At 41.3% G+C, this 24,469-nt stretch overlaps 1 protein-coding gene across 4 annotated transcripts; it reads right to left on the minus strand.

Moving 5' to 3' along the window:
- Window positions 1-1,544: 1,544 nt before the first annotated feature.
- On the minus strand, window positions 1,545-24,314 carry abl2 (c-abl oncogene 2, non-receptor tyrosine kinase). 4 transcript variants are annotated; one of them, XM_026345590.1, is made up of 11 exons: window positions 23,576-24,314; window positions 12,913-13,074; window positions 10,265-10,560; window positions 9,862-10,134; window positions 9,511-9,595; window positions 9,167-9,344; window positions 8,848-9,032; window positions 8,607-8,759; window positions 8,324-8,413; window positions 7,371-7,553; window positions 1,545-5,754 (listed from the first exon to the last, which is right to left on the minus strand). In XM_026345590.1, exons 1-11 carry the CDS (start codon window positions 23,790-23,792, stop codon window positions 3,956-3,958), a joined length of 3,621 nt encoding a protein of 1,206 aa, XP_026201375.1. In that variant the 5' UTR covers window positions 23,793-24,314; the 3' UTR covers window positions 1,545-3,955. The 4 variants fall into 4 exon arrangements, with proteins under 4 accessions (XP_026201375.1, XP_026201374.1, XP_026201377.1 ...); XM_026345589.1 differs by having other exon boundaries at window positions 12,913-13,077; window positions 23,576-24,313; XM_026345592.1 differs by lacking the exon at window positions 23,576-24,314 and adding an exon at window positions 13,322-13,494.
- Between the last annotated feature and the right edge of the window lie 155 nt (window positions 24,315-24,469).

Below are 24,469 nucleotides of genomic sequence, written 5' to 3' on the forward strand. Positions count from 1 at the left end.
ATGGGATGTAACTACAATATTTCTGAAGTTTCATCAACAGGCTTTATTATTCTGGAAACTGTGTTACATTCATAATTTCTCACCACATAAGGAGATTATATGAACCAATTCCAATATTAAAGAAATATAAACTATATCATGTCCTTGTTTGATGATAAAGGTAATATGTTAGATTATGAAGGTTTTATGAGAATTAGATCATTCCCAATGAAATATAAAGAATTGGTTTCTGTAACAAAAGCTGTTCCTAATAACTGAATTAATGAAATGTCACTTGACTTTTCAAAAATGTTGCCATACAACAACCCAGTTGAAATATTGGTATCATTAACATTATAATGCACCAATAAACACATAGTCATTTGTGTTAGTTTAATTATTTTAAACCTTGTATTTCTGAAGGGCAAATTTCATATACACAGCTAAATACTGAAAAATTTCTTTTTGGTTTAACTAAATATATATCTCGGTTCTTCATGACAAATTGCGCACAACACAAAAATGCACTGTCGAATATTATGATGAACTATTTCCTGTATCCCCTGATTACAAGTTGTAAGTTGTGTTTTTGCTTTTTTGTTTTGTGCTATATTATTTAGACTACAACATTTAGAATATTCAATGCTATTTCTTTTTTCTTGCACCTCTTAACCCCTATGACACAGATATTTAACAGGTACAATACTGCAACTAACTAAACAACTAAAGTCAAGCTAACTAGAATTCACAGTAAAGTTTAAAACTCTAAAAGGTTTTGTTTGATTGTTCATTTATGCATCTATCATATTGCATCTTGTAATTAATTTGTTTTAACTGATGGACCTATAGCAAGTGTCTGTGAGGCTGAAGAGACCGATGTGCCTTTATTCTTGTGTGAATAACACAAATTTCAATCATGAATAAATATCTAAGATGGATAAAACAGTTAAAGGCAGCTGAACAACCACAACCAATCAGTATTCATCAATATCTTTATTATTTACAATAGGTTTAACACTCATAAGCAGAACTTCACAGTAATATAAAGTGAGCTTTAAATAAAAAAAACAAAAACAAAAACAAAAAACAAAATATATATTTTGTACTATAAAAAAGTTAATGTTAACATCTGTCATTTTTCTTCCCTGTTTAGATTCACATATTCTATTATGGTGTGTCTGTGTGTTGACTGACATTGCACTCGTACAACTGAAAACATGGCCTTTGGTATAATGATGTATAAACACACCATCTACACAGCTGTTCTCCAAAAAACAGAGACAGAAGAAGAAACAGAATAAATGGAGGCAACATAAATAAAGGCAATGCAGAAGACTGATAACGAGAACGAGTAGAAACTTTCTGGATCGGTTTAGATAACAGAATCAACTTACTGACACTAATCACTGACTGAATGTTTTATTCATTTAATAATGTCCAGGCTGGAACTGTGCTGTGTTTGACCCTGCAATGTTACACATTTTTCTTTTCCTCTTTGATAAGAATTTACTTTTTTTGGAAACTTGTCCTACATAAATGCAGAATTGAGTAGCTTGGGCAGAGTGTAGCAGACTCATACGCATTTTATTAAAGAGAAAACATACCCAGGTGTGGCTGATGACCTTAGTACAGAGAATCCAAATATGATGTAAATAGACAAAGTGCACCTTTCAGTTTCAAGTTTGCATCTGACTGTTGACAGAAATGCATGTGGTAGTGATGATTTATCTCAATTACATGGCAAAGTAAAGATATCACATGAATGTTTAAATGGACCTAAACACAGCCCTCCTGTGAGTTCTTGTAGTGATATAGTGTAATGTACATAAATTAGTTGTTCACAAAAAAAGGCACCAAGAAATATGAAAAAAGTCCATGTTATTTCAAACTCACAGTGAATAGAATTTAACCATCAACTTGTCTCAATGCATCCTGTTTGGCAAGAAATGGGACGAATATACTGATTCACAATGACATTAAATGATCATATGAAATGCACCACAAAAACAAAGTGACAAGAGTTTTTACTTGACAATCCATGTGTCATTAACAGATGTTCTGAAAGTGTTACAGACCTGCAGTGTTTACAGATTTAGTTTTGTAGTATTCAAATGCAACATGTATCAATGGACCAATGTGTTTGAGGCCTTATCCAGTGTACATTAAGATGTGAGCCAAAGCAAACCACAGTCTTGTTTATTCTCTTAAAAGAGCAGCTGTTTCTGGGTTTAGTGTAACCGAAATTATAGCAGTGGGCAGGTAACAAATAATAAATAAAATCAAAAGGGCGCCTAAAGAGATTAAAGAGTCATGCAGATGAACATTCAACTGGGTTCAGAACTGAAGAATAATACATTCATAAAACAGAGATTCAGATCTAGTTGGATGGGCCTTAGTCTTGCAATACATCTCTTCACTTTAAAACATTGCTCTTTATGTTGTGACCACACATAAATCTTTTGTTTCCTCGATATGAATTAAATCAAATATTTACATAAATTTTCTCTCAAAATAGGTCTGTGCTTTTAATAAAAAAAGAATAATTTAAAATTCAAGTTCATACATAGACATTCTAAAAAGCATTTTCCTTTGAACCACGTAAATGTACAAATCGCTCATGTGCTGAAGACATACTGCAGTTTGTTTGAGAGATCAGTACTGTGTGATTAGTGTAAAGTAGGTCTCTGCGTGTTCGCAGTGTTGATACATTGAATATTTTGAGGCACTGAGGCCACGACAAGGCTACAGGGAATCCAGCACTGTCCATACTCAGAAGGACACTTCTGAAAATAATTTACTGTCCCAGTTCACCTGCTCATGCGCTGCTCTGTGCTCTCCCTCCTCCACTTCTTTCTTCTATCATACAAGGAAAAATTATAGTGTGCAAGGATAACTGGACATAAATATTGAAATGCTTTAGCGGACTGGGGATTTTCCGCATTTATGTGGCACTGTGTAAGAGTGAGAGGATCAGTCATGTGACTGAAGTGAAGACAAATTCGGTGCACATGATAAGACACCCCACATTCATTCAGTTACTCTTCTGTGTTGTGGAGAGTAAAAAATAGATTTATATAAATCTTTTTTTTTTCTTTTTAGATTTGATGTGTCTGTATTTGGTTTTAGTGAAATGTAAACTCAGCTTATTTACACGCTTGCCAAATGAACACAAGTTTGAATGCCTTAAGTGATCACTTAATTTGCTTTCAATGGTCTCACCTTGTGGGAATGTCACTGTCAAAATAGTTGATTATTGTCAAAAACAAAACTTTAATCCCATACTAACAAAAGCAGTTTGGGGACAATTATAATTTTGACACTTTTGTCCAACTACAAAAAATACTGTCAGTCGCATTGTGAGATGACCCAAAGACCTACTGAATTACATTAAATCCTGATGCTGATGCTGTTTACAGTGCTTAATCCTAAATTTCAATGGCTTTAAACATGGCTTATGGTCACTCAATAACACAGAAACTGAGCAAAACACTCATTCACGCATCACGTTTTTGAAACACCGCTTGAGCTTAGGTCAGTGAAAACAGCTGTCCAGTTTTGTCAGTAAGGCTGGGCACAACCACCATTATTCTCGCTCAGTAATGTGACAGACTGACAGATGAGCGGAGTGAGCTTTACCTCCTCTATTGGCTGGCTACACTGAGCTGATGACACTCCACATTCTTTTAAACAAAGAGGCCTTTTTCCATCATGGCAAGGTGATTTCAGGGTGCGACTTAAACCACAATTAGATTGGTATAAACATGTCTCAATATGTACAGGTCAGAGCAAAGTTAGTGTCCCCACTGGCATTTTATAAAACCGTTGTTTGTAAACAATAAAGATTACATTTTATGTGAGGTACTTTAGAGATTCATCTCATTATGTCCCCCAAAAAGCAGTAAAAAGAACCAGAAAAGTAAAAAAGGGAATATAAGCGATGTGTTATTAGGATTGACTGTTGGTGTCGTCACAGTGGCTACCTCTGTACTAGATCACTTATCTCCTTTATACAGCTGTGTAGGTTGTCCAATACAGTGTTGGACCCTGCACTGCTGAGCCCCCCACCTCCCGAAGATGAGGCCCTCAGTTCCTGCAGGCTGAGCTCCAGTTTCCCCACTGCCTCTCGGAAGGCAAATTTGTTCCTCATCTGAGGGATGCAGTCCACATAGCCTGAGCAGCAGTCTAGCAGCTGGTGGCCAGCGTCCAGCACCTGGCTGCTGGATGGGCTTTCGGAGCTGGCTTGGAGGGCGCTGCTCAGGCACTCGGCGCACTCCAGCAGGGCCTCACGGCTGACCCGCTCCAGGGGCACCCTCTCTGCCTGCTGTCTGGTTCGCCTCAGTGCCACTTTGGAACCAGCAGATGGTGCTGTGTGTGAGGAAGAGGCAGTGGTGGTAGCTCCATTGGCCATTTTGGTAGGAGTCGTGTTGGTGGTGACAAAACAAGAAAAGGAGGAGGAAGGTGCAGGAGGCACTTGAGGTGGTGGCACTGACGGTCTGCCCGTCGTCAATCCTCCAGACATTCGACCTGACCTGTGGCCTTTTAACGTGTCCCCATTTACTTCCAGGGGTGCTCCTCCTATCTGCTCCTCCCCGTCACCGCTGTAGGAGTGTTGCAAGCCGCGCAGAGTGGGAGGGGGAGGAGGAGCACACTTAGGTTTCACAAGTCGAGGCCTGTCCCGGTCTGCTTGGTGCTCAGACAGCAGTTTGAAGCGGTTGCCCTGAGAGTCTAGTCCGACAAGGTGCACATCAGCTGGACTGTGCTTCAGTGTGGGGGAGATCAGGACCGGAACTTTGTGGTTATGAGTTTGTGTTCCAGCTGATGTAGCACTCGAACTTGAAGTCTTAGAGGGAGATGACCAACTCTGCTGCCTGTCCAGTCCTCCCCCACTCTCCTCTCTACCTGATTCCCCCACCTCCCCCCCAACTCCTGGTGCCCTAACCCCTACAGAGGTGCCCCGGGGTAGTAACTTGGCTTTGGGCCTTTCCCTGATCTGCGCAGTCCCCTCATCCATCCTCCTCAACAGAGTTTCTGAGGGCCGTGCAGCCCCATTCTCTGGCTGGGAGGTTGTGGAGGCAGTCCTTTCCAAAGGGGGTTTAGCACTGCGGTTCCTAGGTAAAGTAAGAGCCATGCGCTCCAAGTCTGGCAGCCCAGCGGACATAGAGGAGGTAGAATTGGACCTAGGAAAGGGTTTAGGCCCTCCAACTAAACTTGCACTCTCCTCTGATGAGGCTGTCTTTCCTGTCCGTAGCCCCAGAGTCTTTTTAATGAGTCTAGGGGTAAAAAAGCCAGCCAGCCCACCCCAACTGCTGCCGCTTGTCACCTGTGAACCGAGCCCCCCACTAGATGGTTTCTGTCCAAAAGCAGCCCCACAGCAGCGTGCCTGGGCCTGGGTGGATTCCCCATGGGAGTGAGAAGGTGAGGCTGAGAAGCCCCCTAGACTGTCTGACTGGGGCAGAGGAGGAGGAGCACTGAAATCAGCAGTGGGTTCATATTTCTTGTGAGGCTGTGTCTCCATCTCCCGGAAGGAACTGCTCCTCTTGGGTGGCGTCGGGAGGTTTTGTTGTAGCTGAGAGGATGGCGAGGAAGAAGAGGAGGAAGATTTCTTCTTTATGAAGGAGCTGAAGAAGCCAGTCTTGCGGTCTCGTGTAAATGTGCCCACATCCTGTGAATCCTCTAAGAGGCTGCTCGGAGATTTATCTCGTGACTGCTGTTTTCTGGGCAGAGCCGGGGAGCTTCCTGACCGGCTGTCACCTCCCAGCAAAGTAGAAGCCCAGCCTGGAAAGAGAAGAGACGAATGGTTTAAAACAATAAAACAAAAATGTGTTGAACTCAGCAGGAAAACATCCATCTTTGTTCAAAGGCTGTTTAATGTCTTACAAGAGACAGGTATTGACAGCTTCATCATTCTAACGTGGACTATTCATTTTCTCCTCTAAACAGTTTTCTCCTCCTTGGAAATTCATGGGTGTGGAAAAAGCATTTTAAAAAAATGGATGGAAATTTTTGAGGTCGTGCCAATACACATGCACTCACTAGCTGAATGATTTAAATGTCACTCATGATGGGATGGGGAATACAATACACCTTTGGGAGTTGATCATAACACAAGGCAAACAAACTGCCAAACTTGTGTTACTATGCAAGCTGTTGCGTAACTTTTTTTTGGTTTTATTTTGTTTTGTTTTAAAAGCTTTCCAACTCTTAAATAAAAAAAAAGGTGTGCAAAAGCTATTCAGTCAATTTATACAACACATTTCGCTCAAGGCTGTGCTTTACAAGTTGCTACTCATTCAAACTCATATGGCAGTGAGCTAGCACATGCAAGGTCCTAGTGAACAGCAGAACCAGGGGATACAGGCCACCTCATTTTGAATGAGAATAACATTTTTATGAACTAAAGTTGTTTTATTGTCTACAGCAAAATGAGTTTTGTTGTGAAAACACTTTTTCCTTTATGTTTTTTTCAAAATATTCATGTTCTTATGTACTGGATTTGTTCATGAACACTGCTGTTTCCTTTATTGATAAAGGTTTGTTTATGGACAAAAACGTACAAGATGAACAAAATATTCAAAAATCAAAGGGTATAAACACACAAATTCAGAGAGCCCTCAAACCACACAAGCAAACAAAAGTTTATTTCAACATTAAATTAATAAATATGTAATAACTTAAACAAAACAAGACAAACAACAAACAATATAATGGGAATTTAATTATAGAGTTATAGAGTAAGTAAATGTTAACACAAGGCCTTCCTTGTTATTATCTCACATTATAGATAACAGACAATTTTTGTGTCAGAGATAAAGAACAATGGCTGAGTTGAACATGGACATCATTCAGTATACTTGTTTGAAGTATGTTTGCAATAACTTTGACTGACAATGTGGATCATGTGATAGATGCGCTGTGACCTTATTTATAATACTCAAGGGATCTGAAATTACAAAGCTCTGTATGTCCCAAGTTTGTTTCTTGATGTAGACATATTATTTTCGTCTTTGTGGAATGCATCTTTGTTTTGTGTATTTATACTTTAGTGGTTCATTTATAGATTTGTGTTATTTTAACATCCTTTAATTGGTGTTGCAGCACATTGACAAGACCAATGAATTTTCATGGAAGAATAAATAGAAGTGTAAAAATCAAATACTTGCAGAAATAATTGCAGAAACAGTGTTTTAATGTAGAGCCTGTCAGGCTGAGCTTGCAGAATTATGATACAGCACTAGTCAAATGGCCAGTGGTCAGTTGCTAAGGAAAAATCATTGCTTTCCTCCTCAGGCGGCGGGCTTGGCGACGCTGCAGTGTGTCCACTGACATACCTGCAGAATCATTACATGGTTCACTTGACTGGTTGGTAGTATTGTATTCATGCCTGGTAGTACCTGAGTGACCATGCGTGCCGTGGTCGGTGCGGCCGTCCAGTCCTCCCTCGATGTTTTCCTTGTTTTCTGTGTGCTTGTGGGGTGTGCGAGATTTGAAAGGCAACTGGGGCATGTCATGACTGAAAGAGTGCAATGGTCCGCAGTGACCAGATGAGGCTGTCTTACAGAGCTCCTCTGCTACCTCTGTAACGTACAAAGAAGAGAATACAGAGTAAATACACAGCTATTCGCCAAATCCAATGCAATGAATGTACTGTACTTTTGGTGCTCAAATCAACCTACATAAAAGCAGAAGCAAAGTTCTGTTAATATACTTTACAGAATCACAACACTGGTTTGAAATCAGATTTGAGAATAAAATACAGTAGCAAGAAAAAGTATGTGAACCTTTTGGAATTTCTTTCTTTATTTCTTCTGCATTCATTTGTCATACAATGTGTTCTCATCTTTTTCTAAGTCAAGAGTATTAACAAATATAATGTGCTTAAAGTAATAACACAAAAAAAATCAGATCTTTCATGTTTCCTATTGTGAACAACCATAAAAACCTCACAGTGCGAGTGGAAAGAGTATGCAAACCCTTTGAATAATTACCTCAAAAAAGCTCATTAGAGTCAGGTATGTGAGCCATGCCTCGTCAAAAGGAGCTTTCAGAGGATCTACGATCAAAAACTGTTGATTTACATAAAGTTAGAAAGGGTTAAAGTGATGTGAAAGACTTCGCTCGAATTTGAAGTAAAAAAGTTTGTGTTTTTTAATCAGTAAAAGTAGCTCTAGTCCACATCTCTAAACTAATGTCAACACCTAACTAGTGTTGCACTGTGAGGGTTTATGGTTGTACACAATAAATACAAGAAAGATAAGATTTGGTATTTTTTTAAATTATTTTAGGCACATTAAATTTGTGCTTAGAGGAAGATCAGATCACATTTTACATGTATATGTTACTATACCTTCAGAGATGCTGGAGTCATGAAACATTGTTTCAAAGGCTTGGTGGATCTCTGAAAACGAAGGTCGGTCTAAGGGGCTCCACTGCCAGCCTGGTAAAGAGAGAATGACAGAAAGGTATATTATTTCGAGCAAGTACTGTATTTGACAACCTATATTGCAAACAGTTGTAAACAGTAATTAAGACAAGATTATGTCTATCATAGTCCATGGTGCCAATCTTTAGTTTTCCCAGAACAGTGCCACCAATTGGTAAATAAGTACGATGTAGGTAAGAGTACTCACATGCTTTCATGAGTTCATAGACTTTAGGTGGACATCCCTCAGGCTGTTCCATGCGATAGCCTTTCTCCAGGAGGTCATACACCTGAGACAGATCAATACCAGGGTATGGAGACATGCCATAGGTGGCAATCTCCCACAGTAGCACCCCAAATGCTGTGGGGAAAAAAGATTTGTGAGGATCAAACGATAGAAATATGGCATAAGGGAGAAAAAAAAAACTGTATGCACACATATTGCTCACCCCAGACATCAGATTTGATAGAAAATGTGTTATATGCAAGGCTCTCAGGTGCAGTCCACTTGATGGGGAACTTAGCCCCTGCGTGGGCAGTGTAGGTGTCACCAGTCATCAACCTGCTCAGACCGAAGTCTGCAACCTTCACAACATGATTCTCCCCAACCAGGCAATTCCTTGCTGCAAGATCCCTGTGAGGAGAAGCAAAGAGACGAGACATAGAGTAGAAGAGAAGAAAGAAATAAAGGTGGTAATTAGACAAACTGCACACATGCACACACAAATGCAAGAACTATGCAGAAAGACAACTAGACTGTCCCCTTACCTGTGTATGAAGTTCTTCTTTTCCAAGTACTCCATGGCAGAAGAGATCTGTGTGGCCATGTAGAGAAGAACCACAGCATTCACCTCTTCCTTATCACACTCTCTCAAGTAGTCCAGTAGATTGCCGTGTGGCATGTACTCAGTTACAATGTAGAACGGAGGTTCCAATGTACACACACCTGTGTGGAAAACAGATGCCAAAGACGACAGGAGGCATAAATATCTTGATATAAACACTGTAGCAAATATTGAGAACCTAGGTTTTGAAGAGTAATAGAAATGAAATTTCTGAAAGTCATACATTAAGAAAACAAAAACAAATCAGGGACATTTTCAAATACTGACCCAGCAGCTGAACGAGGTTTGGGTGTTTCACCTCCTTCATAACTGCAGCCTCTTTTAGAAACTCTTCAACTTCCATGGTGTCTTCCTGTCATTAAAGAAATTGAAAGAATAAAGAAGGATGAATTTTATCTGGACAGATATAAGTGATGGAAAAATCTAACATTAAGCCTTTAACATGATAATCAGATGTAATACTGAAGTGGGCCTGTAGGTGGTAGTCTATAACCAGTGTTTTGTCCATGCCCAGTCATTCACAAGTTGCTGTGAGATTAGCCTTCACAAATAAGATATTTTACAACTCAGCTTTCTAAAGTTGAGTTGTAGTAGATGAATACCAGAGGGTCCTCTAACCTTGAGTGTTTTGACAGCCACAGTGAGGTTGTACTTTTTCCACACTCCCACGTACACCTCCCCATACTGTCCTCCTCCCAACTTGTGCTTCATGGTGATGTCTGTGCGCTCCATCTCCCACTTGTCATGGATGGGTGACACACCATATACTGTGGGCTTGTTACATTTGGGAGCTGGATAGTGCAGTGTGGTGACCAGGCCATCGGCTACAGTGGAGTGGTGGTGGACCAGCTCGGCAAGTGTGGCAAAACGGCTCTCAGACGTCACATACACCTGAAGGGGAGTTGGAGAAGGACAAAGGCATTAAAAAAAGTGAGATGAAGTGGAAGTATTTACAGCTGGAAAAACAACATCAGCATTCAACATCACAAACACCCTAAACTGTTCATGCTCATGTGCCTACCTTTCCATCAGACCCTGTGTTTATTCGATAGTGGTAGACTCTCCCCTCATAGCGCAGCGATATAGACAGCTGTCCTGGGCTGCTCTCACTTTCACGAACCAGAAAACTCCCATTGATGAGGGATGAGAGCAGGTACTCTGCTGCACTGCGAGACACAGGCCCATGATACCAGCTATGCTTCTCTAGACTGTTGACTGGTGTGATGTAGTTGGAGGGCACCCAACCCTGGCCGTTCTTCGAGCGCACTTCACTCCACTCTCCATTCTGGTTGTAGCCTAGCACACACAGCTTCTCACCTGGACACAGGAAGGAGAACATGAAAGACCAACTCCAGTGGTACCAGAATGGCCTTAGTCATATGGTCACCACTTTGATCCTAGCCTTGAAGAATGTCAGAATGCCCCTTGAATGGGGCCTAGGTATCTGGTTAATTATTGTATAAAGAAAAATCCAAGTTCAAATAAAATGTCTTTGCTTAGAGCATTTTATTCCTTACAGAGACAGAGACACAAAATGGAACTAAACATTCTCATTAGGTCATCATGTTGGTTAATACCTTGATTACAGGACACAGGAAGAGGTGTCATGGATACGACTTTCCCCTTTGTAAAAACTGCATCAAAAGCGATGAAACAGTGACACGGTTGGGTGAACTGCACATCTGTCATAAAATGCTAGGCAAAACCAGGCATGTAGAAACCTGGTCTGGTGTCTCTGTTGGTCTGACGTCAGTTTGTGAGACATGAGAGAACACAGAGGCCCAACAGTGCAAGAAACAACAGTGAACGGAGGAGTGATCAGTCCTGCTGGTTGGATGAAAGATTGGCAGGGGAGGGGGAGGAACATATTACTTTGCTTCCTCTGCACGTCTACCAGTCACTCCACTGGCTGTTCTTGCCGTCTAATCCGGTTGTTATCTCATCATCCATTCAGACTGGAAGTTTTATGAGGTATTCCATACCCTTGAGTTCTTTCATCAACTCTGATGACTACATGGTATGTCACACTTTAGCGAGTGCTCAGACTGGAAACAGTCTGCACTTGCATGCGTTAGGTTTGCCAGAGCAAAGCCTTTCCAAATGAGAATGTGCTGTGGGTAAAAGCTGAGCTTAGTTACTCCATGTTGGCTCCCCCATCATGCCGTTGAACTGTTGCATTTTTTTCATGTAGGGCTAAAATCATTAATAAACCAGTCTTAGGATATCAATACTTAGTCACATGTTAATGTTCGTCTTCTAATATAGTAGAGTTTGATTGAAATGAGCTAAGGGAAATCTAGTCAGTAAGACACAAGATACATAGCACACTAACATTTAACCACTAACCAGAGCTGAAGGTCACACTGTGCTAGCAGTCCACAGAGCTACATTAAACAGAGATGGTTATCCAACCAAGCCAAGCCAACCAATTCACCAGTCTCCTCTGTGTCTGTCTTCTGTGCGTCTAAGTTGTATTAGAGTGGAAACACTGACTGCCTCTTACAGTAGAAGTGTGTGCTTGAAGAGGAGCTCTGGTCTGGCCTAACCTGGCTTGGCCTAGCATAGAGAGGAGACAGTGATTTGCCTCAGACATGGTCCCTGCTAAGTCCTTCTATGTGATCAACCTCCACCTGATGTGTAACCCACTGGTTATTATTACAGTTAAACAAATTCCGAATCAAAGGTGGAGTGCAGAGGCTAGGACAGAATGGAAAAGTGAACTGGAGCCTGAGAGTACACGTGTTTGCACGTGGGAAGAAATCTTCAATTCAATTCAATCCATTAACCAGGAGCTAAACATCATTTTCATACCAGCCAGCTGCCGGGGAAGCCTTAAAATGAATGAAGAATTAACACACACTTCTGGGTTTAATGTTATAAATAGGGTGGGGACACAAGCCTGGCTGTCTCTGGATAATGGAGGATATTTTAAGCTCATTACTCTGGGGAAAGCTGGTTGACCAGTTAACCGCTGCTGGTTGAAAAAGGTGGTTTGGACTGAGGAAAGAGAAAAATGGTGAAAAGATCTGGACACAGTATAAGCATCACAGATATTTTAATCATATTGTCTGCACATGTTTCAAATAACATTCCCCTGTTAAAGCTCTGATATTACTTTTTAGCCTCTGTAGTATTGCAGGTGGTGTAGTGGATTATTATGCATTAATACATTTGACTCACTGGTGCCAAAGAGACTTAGAATAAATAAGAAAGATGGATGTGATGCGTGTGGGCGGATGAAAAAGGAAGAAATAGCTGGAGGCCTCGTACCTGTTGATGTCATGACATGACTGATGTCAACGTGGAATAACAGTACCAGTTAGACACATATTCGGCTGGTATAACTACATTTCTTTTCAGGACAAAATATTTTTAAGGGTTGCTGACCTTCCTGACGCTGGCATGTGATGACTCATTGCTACACCTACAGTAATCGCTCTGTTCAATTGCCTAAGACGTCAAGACTTTAAGGTGTGGTTGACAGCGTTCGGACGGAAAAGACATAGAGCCACAGTGTTTGTTAAACATGAAATAAAGGCTGTTGTCAAGTCTTGTCTCACTTCATGATCACATCACAAAACATTTTGGGAATTTTCTCCTGTGGAGCAATTAATGTTCAAACAAAATATCAATAAACACAAAAAAGCACTACCCAAGACTGTTGTTTACCTTTAGTAATGCTGAGTGTGTTGTCTCCGCTTGCAACAAAGTCATAAAGTGCAACAAAGAGGTTAGGGTCGCTCTCAGCCGCCCCAAGTAGGTTTTCCTTGGAGCTCCAGCGCACCGCCTCCGTCAGAGCTGCAGAGTCCAGGCCGAATGGCCTGTGCAGAGCTTCTGGAAGAAAGGGAAGAGCAAGGGTTAGGGAGATTGGCAATAAACATACACTAGCAAACAAGAAACAACAGGTCAGCAGTAAACAAAGAATTACAGCCACATTGGAAAACTGAAAAAAAGTACAGGTTACAGTAAAACACTAAGATAGGCAGTTTTGTTGACTAATCCCCCACTGCACATATTGATAATGAGCTGTCCTTTTTCAGTTTTGTCTTAACCTGTGTCTACACTGCAGCTGGACTACCTGTCTGTCCAGGCTTGGTTCCGTGTTGGAAACCTGTGCGCCGCTGATGGCCACTTAGAGCCGTCCACTCTTCCTCAAAACTGCCACTTGCCTGCAGGCACCTCAAAAGCATTACTTGAACCAGTCCACTCAGTTATAAGCACTGTTACTGGCGTCAAGGTTGAGCCAGGTAAGATGTGAGGTGAGAGTGTTTTTGTGTATTATATATGGCAAAGCAAGAGGGAGGGGTTACATACTTGGGCTATGAAAGAAAGGATGTAGTGATTACCATAACTGCTTGAAACACACCCACAGACACACTGAACTAGAACATGTGTACCTAATGTGTATTATACTCAACAGCTGCTGCCGCAGTCACTGCATGCCTGGACAGCTGCTGAGCGAGTGGGAGAGGAGGAGGGTGACATAGAGAGACTGAGAACTAGTACTTCAAGTACATCAAGTAGAACTTTAAAACAGAAAAGCTACATCTTGCAGCACTTTTTGCTCCTGTGATGTTTTCACGTAGAACAACAAATGCAAACAAGTTCATTCGAAATAGCAACCTGTCAATAAATCTTAATTTTAAAGGATTTACCTTTAGCAAAGACTGTTTCAGAGAGGTGGTAATTTAACTCTCTGGTTATTTTAATTCTAATGAATACATGTATTACAAGTGGCTCTATATGACTTGTATACATAATAAATAAGAAGGTTGGCTGGCAATGTTATTCCTGTTATATACATTCATTCCATATGCTGATTTTAGTTAAGTTTTGAATTTTAATTAAAAGCAAAAAGAAACACTATAAGGCACTATAACAACAACAAAAGCTATTCTTCCTGTTTTCAACAGCTGCTGTCACAATCAGAATAGAGCAAAGGTTTGAAGAGGAAACTAGTTCATTCATAACAGTTTCCTCCTCTAGCAACAGTGTCAGTACAGACAAATTATTCACTGCTCTTAGTAATATTATTTGTGCTTTCAATAATCAGCACTAATGAAAAATAATATCATCCTTTCACAGTCTTTTCATCCTGAACCACTGATGGACTGATTATGTGGTTGCAACTACAACAGTGAAACATTTATTACCAACATAAACTTAATAAATGTTAGATGCCCTACAGCCTTTTATCATCAGGCCATAATGAGCAAGGTAATGAGGATGATGCAGGATTTTCACTGGAAGCCTCTAAAACACTGCTAAGGCTTAATACAAAATTACGCTTTTCCATTTAAAGTCTACACCATGTGGCAGCCACATGTGATGCACGAGAATTCAGGCAGAGAAAATGTTCGAGCTGTGGTCTACACATTGAAATAATTTAAAATAAACCAAGTACATTTTCCATTTACCAAACAACGCACTTCTATGTCTGTTCTGTCTACTATACCACAACAGCTACACACAAGACTTGCCCACCTTTGTTCTGGACCAGCATGCACTGTAGAGCAGCACTGGCTGTGACCTGGCTCAGCCATAGTTCCCAGTACATCTTCTCTGGGCAGGTGTCACTCCAAGTATCCAAAGGAACACTATGGTTTTCCGCTGTGATGACTCTCTTTTAAAGATTGGCTGTGTCTATGTAGACGCAGATGACGGAGACTGAAAAGTGCAAGTGTACATTCTTCTGGCAAAGACTAAGAAGCACAAGCTAGTCTGCTAAGCCATGTCCGTCACTGTGGAATACAAATGCTGTGTGTGAGACAAGAGAGACCTAGACCGCCCAGACAAAGAATTCACCCACACAGTCCTTGAATAAAAACCACAGAAACTTCTGAAATCACAGTAATGCTCCTTAGTAGCTTTGATGTGGCCTGAAGGAGCCAAGATTTCCAAGGTCCATGTGGAGAGCACAGACATCCATGACTTCTGTGTGCTGTGGTTTAACACACTGTACAGGAGTGTTGAACGTGGCAGAGAGAGGGCAGAAAGAAAGGCGTGTGGTAAAGAGGGAGCATGTATATACACAGAGGTTGGGGGCGTAGGGTAGGGTGAATGGTATGGGGGAAGCTGAATATGACATGTCTAGATGTGTGTGTGTATGTGCGATGTGAGAGTTTGTGAAGCATGGACAAGCACGGCGGCGAGCAGCAGATGGCTGATCTTATTCTCCCAGGGGAAGGAGAGGTCCAGTTGAGCCACAATTTTCTTCTGTTTGTGTATAAATGTGCACGACTACAACTGCTGTAGCCAGGCTGAGCCAACTGTCAGTGCTGCTCCTCTTACATAGTCACATATCACATCACTCTTCTCGGGAATGTTTTCGTGAAATGGTGATATTATATCATACACGTTTGTCAATGGTCTCAATTTATAGAATCTTTTAGTTCCAGCCATCACAAACAAACAGCAATAAACACACTGAATCAGTCAGGTGCAATTGTTTTCAGAGTGCAAAATGGTTTCATGGATTTAATCTTATTTCTAATGTCACTTTAAAATCCTTAAAGCACACAAACAGTGAAACACTGTTGTGCAAGCTCAAACCTCCTGTGCTGAAATGTTTGATTGAAGGAGCAGTTGGCCTGCATGGGGTATGTCGTGTGTCTGCCTGGGTGCCTCAGTGTGTGTGTGTGCTGTGAAGTGCAGCACATGTGGGTCATGAAGAAACTACGGCTTTGTGTTGAGTCGCGCTGAGAAGGTCTGAGGGGCATGTCAAGCCTGCAACCCCTAAGACAGCTGGGACAGAGGTGACCCTAGCCCCATAGCACACATGAAATGCATACACACACATCCATGGTGACAATATCTCATGGGCTGTCGCCAGACCCTACTGCTTCCCTTGCAGCTGTCTGTGACAATAGTAAATGTGTCTGTGAAATTTTCACTTTAACAACCTTGTGTCCAAGTATTTAACAACAGAATAACATTTAAATACCCTAATCAAAAACAAAACAGATCATATCTGAAGCCCATGACCAGCGAGGTAAGAGTGTATTTTTAGCTGCTGGAGAACAAAACATAGCAGCATGACATCCAGAAATAACTGCAAAGTACATAGTGATGGTGGTGTGGAGACAGACGGTTGGCTGCTTGCAGGAAGCTCAAACAAAAACCTGACACAATGCTGCGGATGACATCTACATACACAAGACATTACATAAGCCTATAGAGCCGACCACATCAGATCCTGTGGTTTACACAGAGAGGAAAGGTAAAGGGAGAGTCATAGATCTCTACAACTCAGCAAAAAGGAAGACTAGAAACTGGTTTATACCAATCTACTGTGTGTAATCTAGCAGCAGCGTCTATGGGTCTTCCAATATTTACTGAATCATGTTGAGCCTCAATTGTAAATCATCCCGTAAAAGCTGTCTCATAAACTGTCTCATAAACGCAGCAGTATACCATTCATGACATCACCAATCAAAATCTGCCGGGGCATTTTAAGATGTGGTCAGTTACTCTGAGAAAGAAGTTGTGAAACACGAGAGCTCCAGTCAGATCAGGTTTATTTATTATAGCACCCAATCAGTCAAGATGGCTCTAACCTCTAACCCACCTTACCCTTATAAACAGAGCAGACAGTGGGATTATTGTACTGCAAAGAAGACTTTCAACATTTAATCAATAGCAACAATATTAATCATCAGTCATAGTGAAGAATGATGGAGTAGATAATGATAACAGGTTCTAAAGTATGTCAGATTTTCTTTCAGTAATCTGATTTATATTACTGTAAACTGACTATCTTTGGGTTTTGGGTGATTTGGCAATAAATATTAAATAATCTTTTTATTGAAATGATCCAGGATTTATACTTAAATATCTACTATCTATCTTGATATTTGTGCTAAACAGCAGGTGCCTGTCATGGTTCATTTTAGTGATACACTGAGAATTAATTACCAAGGCTAGGGATGCTGACTAATATAGAGCTTCCATGAATGCATATTCTAAGATGTCAATGTTTGCAGCATTTGAACAGATTCCATAAAAATACTATGTCTTTATCTGATGTACCTAAATAAGTAAAGATAGAGTTGGAACAGACCAAACAATGACTGAGGAAAATAATCTGAATTTCTACTGCAATAGAAAACATCATTAGTTATAACCATGAGTACAACCAAGGTACCGAACAAGGTCTGTCAATCAAAGAAATACACCCAAATTCAATGGCAGGGCCACACCTGGTATGATAGGATGCAAACCCTCTGCCTTCTGTATCCCGACCTAATGCTCTACCACTGAGCCAAATTTTAGTAGAGGATCTAGTAATTCAACAACAGTCTGAGGAGCAGTCTGAGGAGCAGTCCATAGACTGCTCCTCATAGACTGCTCCCTTTTGCATGACTGGAAAAGGGAGTCAGTTGTTGTTCATGAGGACTAGACAAAGGACAATAGCCTCATTAATACCACATTACGCGTCTGTGTGTGTACTGGCCAAGGATGAAACTGCCTATTTCTAAGGGCTTGAACTGTATCATGTGAAACACCAACTCTACTTACCGAAATCAGTCTCAAAGTTCAAATCAGCTCATCAGCAGTGAATGGACAAGGATATGCACATATCCACAACTCACAGTACTACCAACAAATTCACATCTTTCTCAGTCAGACCCCTGCTGCTCACACATCCTCAGGACACAAATTCCCTCTGAGTAAGAAACTTCACATGCAAGCCGCTGCTGGAAACCTATATTCAGCTCCATCCATAGGGACAACATGTCTGCCGTCTACATGGAAATACGCCTATTAGGGAGTGGACTAGCCCCAGTCAGGGCCTAAGGGCCAGCGGATCATCCTGGAATGTAGAAGAATAAAGCCCCAACCCACAGCTCACTTGGCCCTGCCCCTCTCAGGGCTTGTTATGAGTTAATAATGGGCTCTAAGTGCTTCCCTCTAGGTGTGCTGGTAACAAAGCTAAGTGCTCCTTTATGTGACAGCAGATAGGATGAGCGCCATACAATGACTTGAAACTAACATTATCCACACTAAAGTTGTCTGTTTTACTCATCCACAAAGCCTAATCATTATATATTTTAATAGACTCATATACGAAATCCAACGTTATCTAAAGTGATCCAGAATATCTGACCTATTTGGTGCAAAAGACAGCATGTCTATGCTTACAAATATTAGTCAGTCCTTGTGTGGTAAGAACAAAAAAAAAAAAAAAGACTTAAACATATCTTTGGATAGTTAACAAGAACTTCTAATTCAGCTTTGCTCAATCCCCAAGACAAAAATGACATGTGTTTTTCTGTCCAGAGGAAGCCACAAATTAACACACAGGACACAGAATGGAAGTTTTAGGATGACATAAATACAGGAGGTGTCGGAGCACTCTCCACACTGTAGATCTGTCTACTCTTGTCAAATGTATCATGCAATGAATGTACTGCTTGTGGATGATGAAAAAAGCCTAGCTGAGGTGGCCAACACTCCATAGGTGTGTTCACTGCAACTAATCTCTCTAAAGCCTAAAAAGGACACCTTCTTTGTTGCCGCCTCATTGCTTTATAACTTTTTTTTTGGCAGTGAGGGTTTACCGGAGAACTCGTGGATGTTCATGCCTGATCTGTGTGGTGGTTACGCTTTGCTAAGGTGTAGGTGTACGCTGATTTACAATGACTCAGTGGGAAAAAAACAAAACCAAAAAAAAAAACTGCAGAAAAATGCAAAACAGTGAGCAACAAGGTGCCAGAGGTATTCATTATTTTAAATATATCAACTGAGGCAGAAATTTAATAGACAACCCTTTGTGGAATAATTCATCAAAATCAACAACATCTGGCAGCCTCTTCTCAGAATAATCACATAGGATATTTAAGGCCAGCAGTTCCACAGGGTGTCCAGATTACAGTTCTCTGACTGGTCAGCTGGTGCAGAACTACACTGATGGAGCAGGACGTGCTGGATAATCCTCTGACAGAGCCCCCACATATTACTTCTTCAGTGAGAATGAAGGAAGAAAAGAGACAACCTATGAATTCGTATATGCCTGTGCATGCATGTGTGAGTGTTTATAGTTAAGTGTGGCTAAGTGTGCATTTCCAGCCAAGTCTCCAGCCTGCAACTCACAAGATAAGCAGCAGTGATAATGCCAGCAACAGAAGGCTGATCCTGGAAGCAAATCAATGCTTAATGGCTTGGCACAGGGACTGTCCCCTCTCCTACCCCATATCTAATTTTTCCCTGCTGCACCATTACAGCTTAAAAGTGAAAACTGTGGTTTAATCAGAAAACACTAGAACAATTTGGCCAAATCTTTCCATGAAGTTTAAAACATTTGGTGTTTTTAAGCTGACAGATGCAAGGGATGGTTTTACCATCTGCACAGCCAATCACCCACTGCTCTGATTAATCTGCACTCTTTAATAATATAAGCTCTAGGAGAGCTGAAGCCAGGGAATAGAAACTAGGACTGTGGTTTTGGGAAATACACAAGGTTGACTGGAAGCAGATGCAAAGGCTCAAGGCTGCAAATGGGAGTTGGGGTACAGTAACACAAAGTCACAGTGACACAAAACTGTGGAGAAAAAAAGAAAGAAAAAAAATCAACTCTTGCGATGTTTAATATTTTAAAATCACAAGCAATTCTTATATATTTTTTTAAGTCAAGATATACTAACTAAAATTATTATCTAGACAGATTTACTATAGTAGTCCCATCACAACTGCCAGGGTTTAATAAAGGGGACACACAGACTAATAGAGGATCAGGCTGGGGAATAGAGGATTGGCAGTCAGTACTACATCAGGGAAGGCTCGGCATGAGGATGAAGACATCGAAAAACTGAAATTACATGTATCCTTCTGACATAGTCCAGGTTTAATTGTGTCAAACGTATCCACATAGTAACAAACTGTGTTTCTTCAAACATCTAATCACACTTATGTATGCCACATGTGTGACAGTCAGTCTCATCAGTTTTGCTCTAATGTCTCAACAGTTTCACCCAGAGGAGCTATGACCATGGCTCCTCCTAGTGGTTAATGGAAGTCACCAGGATTGATTAACTAGTTTTTAATCAACACATCATCTTTGCTCCAGGATATTATCTATTTAAGCCTATTAAGATCTCACCCATAGCTACTGAAGCATCTAAAACTTGATTTTCCCCAGATATCGCTGTGTGATTTATCCTTGCTGTTGGGGTTTTAGCACATGGAGTCCACAGAAAAGTGGATTTGTCTCTAATCTAATTTCACCCATGATGCAAATCAGCTTAGGTCCTTGGATCCTGGATTCAGGCATCTATTTTCTCCATTCAACAGCTTTAATGTACTGCACTTCAGGCACAGTGATGCGGGCTCTAAATTCACTACCAGTAAGATGCCAAAAAATATTCCAATCCACTCATCTGTCCCAATTTCAATGATGTGTTTAGAGTAAAAATAGATCAGCCTATTGCTTTGTTGATTTTCTAAAAAGAACCTTCTGAAGCACCGCTACTACTTCACACTAAGCAATCCAGTTTCTTTCATTTGTAATATTTCACTTAAGTGACACAAAATATAACACATGTAATGTGACAAATCCTGAAAGATTTGCCCCAGTGTATCAGCTGAACAGCGAAGACTCTCCTCTGCAGTGTATGTATCAGATTATCCCACTGCAGACATTGCAATCTCTGAAGCCCTGACAGGGCTAAAGGGCTGTAATCATCAATATATCGCTTCCACTGATTCACCAATTCTGCACTTCAACCAGTAATGATAGAGGTGGCTGTCTAGATGGCTTCCTTTGATTCAGCACACGTTGCACCCTCTAGCTCAGTGTTTTCTAACTGACCTCTCTATTTGGTGGGCTACTGTTGGAAGACAAGGATGCTAAATTAGTGATGATCTGAGGACAACTACTGCAAACCGAAGCAGGAGACAGAAGCCGATTCACTTTGTCTAAAGTGAGGAGAAAATAAGTTATCCCACAATAGGAATCCACACACATTTTACTAATGAGCAAGGAGACTTGACAAGAAAGGGAAGATAAATGCCCATAGGCCATGCAATAGCTAGTTTATACCAATACCCTTCAGTCTCTTTGTTTCTTCCCCTAAAATGACTGCGTGGTTTCAGGCATACTGAAACTCTGCCAGAAGCACATGACACCCACTGACACTCACTCGAAAGTCATGCAGTAACAATCGTGCATTCCTCATACACAGGCACCTTTCAATTACAGAATAGGGCATTATTATGATCACTGTAAATGTGCTAGTGTGTTATAAAGTGGTTATGAAGCTTAAAAAAAACAAACAACACCTCTGAAATCTTTGATTACAAACATTTCATAGATACCAGAAAATACAAGAACATTGAATCAGACTTGTGGCCAAAATAAAACTTCACCACTGGTTGTCTTATAACTGCACTATATTACTGCATCTTTATTTCAACATCTGATGTTATCATTGAATTCACAAAAAATCTAATTAACCCATTTTCTAAACTTAGTATTACTGAATACCTTAATTAAACAACAGAAACCCTCTTTATTTCTTTCACATAACAACTGTGATTACATGACTGTAAATTCAAGGAGCTGCTTATTTGATTCTTAATGAACTTTAACAATATATTGGCATTTCACAAACTAAATGGTGAAGTAACTGACAAACACAAATACCAATAATACTATTTGTTCTATTTATAGTAAACACAGACTTGGTGACAAAGATATCCAAACTCATCCAAAAGATATGAATTATAATGCTTCATCATAATCACATTAATTAACAGGCACTTTAAAAGTCAGTTACTGGAAGACTGAGTGCATAGTCCCAAGCTTTCTCACTTAAGAGTCTTTGTTCTATTATTGTGTGCCTTGAAGAGTAGCAGTCTCTCTGCAGAGTGGCTGTGTGACTGGCTGCATCCTGGCTGCTATAAAAAGGCCACTCCTGCCTCAACATAGGAGAAAACAGCACTGTTGTGCTGCACTTAGCAGGTCTGTCTGTGCATGCACATCAACCTAAGGAGGTTTACTACTGATTCTGCCAGAAATTGAAAGTGTTTTCCATTCCCAAAAGTTTGAACCTTCTGCATGCCCTTGCTCATTATGGTGTTATGATGTTAGGTCTAGAACATCTGCAGAAACTAGTCAGGTTATGCCAGTAGTTTTATGTCTAGGCAGAACATCTTAAGTGATCATTCACTGCAGAACAGATATGCGAGACAAATCTAACTGCAGATAAACATCACAAACATACAAAGAAAGAAACAAGAGGAAATGTGCTATAATAATAATTATAGGATACACACCACCTAGTAGGCATGCGGACATGTTCATTACATACAATGCAAGCCTAGATCAGCCACTGAGATCCTACTTGAGGTCTCCCTCAAGGCTGGGACCCAGGAGGAAGGCCATCAAGGACATAGAGGAGTTTCTCTGTGGCTTAGCGCCACTCTACATAACTCAGAGCAGATTACAATATCAGTGTGGCTCTGCCTATATTGCTTTGTGGCAGGAACATGAGTGATGGAAGTAAAGAGTCTGCCACCATTTCTGTCTTGTTGGTTTAATTTCTTCTTTACATGACTGCCAAACCACACTATTTCTATAATACATAAGTTACTGCATGATTTTGCTGACCACGTGAGAGGTTAGACGTTAGGATATTAAATTATAATCAGTAGCTTTGCTGTTTGTATGAGGTTGATCACACAATAACCATAAGGTGACTTAAATAATTCACAGATTTCCCAGTGGTTCAAACTACGCCGTCAGCTTGCCGAGTGTGTTGTAACACCAGATATTATCAGACAGAAGCTTAACTGAGCATATGAAAATTACTAGGTACTGTAATGTGAGCCATAGACAGTTAATAACAGTGGAATTGCTGCTCAATAAGGAGCAATAATCACGGTTTACCAAATCCACTATCACAAAGAGGGGGCTCAGAGAAAACTCAGCTACTGTAGCTGACCTCAAGCCATGACCCTTCAGGCAAAGCACACAAGACTCTCTCTCTTCAAAAACATTGTCTTGTTTGGGAATCTTTGAGTTACCTGCAGCACATACATAAGCTCAAACATACTGGTGTGTTGGTGTAAAATGTGGACAGAGTTATCGTTTCTGCAAAAGCAATATCAATATTGACACACACACAAAGAGAGAAAGAGAGAGAGAGAGAGAGTAAAAAGGGGAAGACTTGGAAAGCTAATGTTGGTCTGCACGGCTATTTCCGCTAACGCGTCGTTGTCATACTAGCATGGACCCAGCTAGCAAACGACAATCAGCAGCCAATACATCAAAGTGAAAACGGACTGGTTCACCGTCACTCACACCTCTCTCTCAATAATCTATCTCTGTCGTTACCTGAATGCTGTGTGAATATATTGATCCCTGGGTCGGGCACGTTGACTGCAGCAGTCCTGCCTGGCGGAGTCCCGATGCTACTGCCGGGTTCTCGGGGTCGCCTCCCGGCGCCGCTCCCCCGGTTCCCTCTACCTTGGTGTGGTTGGGACGCGTGTGGCTGTGGTGGCTGGAGTCCGGTCGCTGTACCCTCACCGACGCGGCCTACCTGCTGTCCCATCCCGATAGTTTGGTGCAAGGACGTTTGGGACGAAGCGAACAACTCCCCCTTCGCACCTCTGGCTCACATTCCCCCAACCTGGAGCGGCCTGTCCCGAATAGTCTTCCTCAATCCCCTCCCCGCTCTTCTTCACCGAGCTAACGTTAACTAGCCCGTGTTAGCCCGCTTGGCTAGCCTGTTAGCTAACGTTAGCAGCTACTGGTGAAACCCACCCACCCTACCTTTAACAATAAAACCGCAACCCCGGCGTGTGACAGCGATTGTCTCTATTCCGGTGTTCCAGGTGGTATCCCGGTAGAAAATAACGATACTCGACGGGCGAGATTCGCTCAAATGTAGAGCTTTTCAGGATCGTCTTGCCGTTGTCCGGCCGCTGCGCGCCCCCTCTGACGCCGCCATCTTTACCGCAGAACAGAAGATCTGTTGCACAAGGCGGGGGGTTCGCTGCGATCCCCCTGTCACCGCGACCCTCCACCTCTCCAGCACCAACACTACCGGGTCCGGCAGAGCCGAACCCACGGAGGGTTTTAGTTTTCCCGAGTCCTGGAGAGAAAATCCTTAAAACCTCCAGTTCTCTCAGCTGCTGTTGTTTCAACAAATTGCAGCGGTGATTCAATAGAGTTGATGGGAGTGATCTATACTATGTAATTAATGGTATATTGCTTTTACAAGTATAC

Source organism: Anabas testudineus, chromosome 4, assembly GCF_900324465.2.
Source record: "Anabas testudineus chromosome 4, fAnaTes1.2, whole genome shotgun sequence".
In the NCBI taxonomy this organism is placed as follows: domain Eukaryota; kingdom Metazoa; phylum Chordata; class Actinopteri; order Anabantiformes; family Anabantidae; genus Anabas; species Anabas testudineus.

Excerpts from the sequence above, each read along its gene's own strand:
- abl2 (XM_026345589.1), bottom strand. The coding sequence starts at position 23,792 with ATGGGACAGCAGGTAGGCCGCGTCGGTGAGGGTACAGCGACCGGACTC. Across the intron at positions 9,345-9,510 it reads AAACCTCGTTCAGCTGCTGG|GTGTGTGTACATTGGAACCT; the intron begins GTCAGTATTTGA and ends TTTTCCACACAG. Across the intron at positions 8,414-8,606 it reads CTATGAACTCATGAAAGCAT|GCTGGCAGTGGAGCCCCTTA; the intron begins GTGAGTACTCTT and ends TCTCTTTACCAG.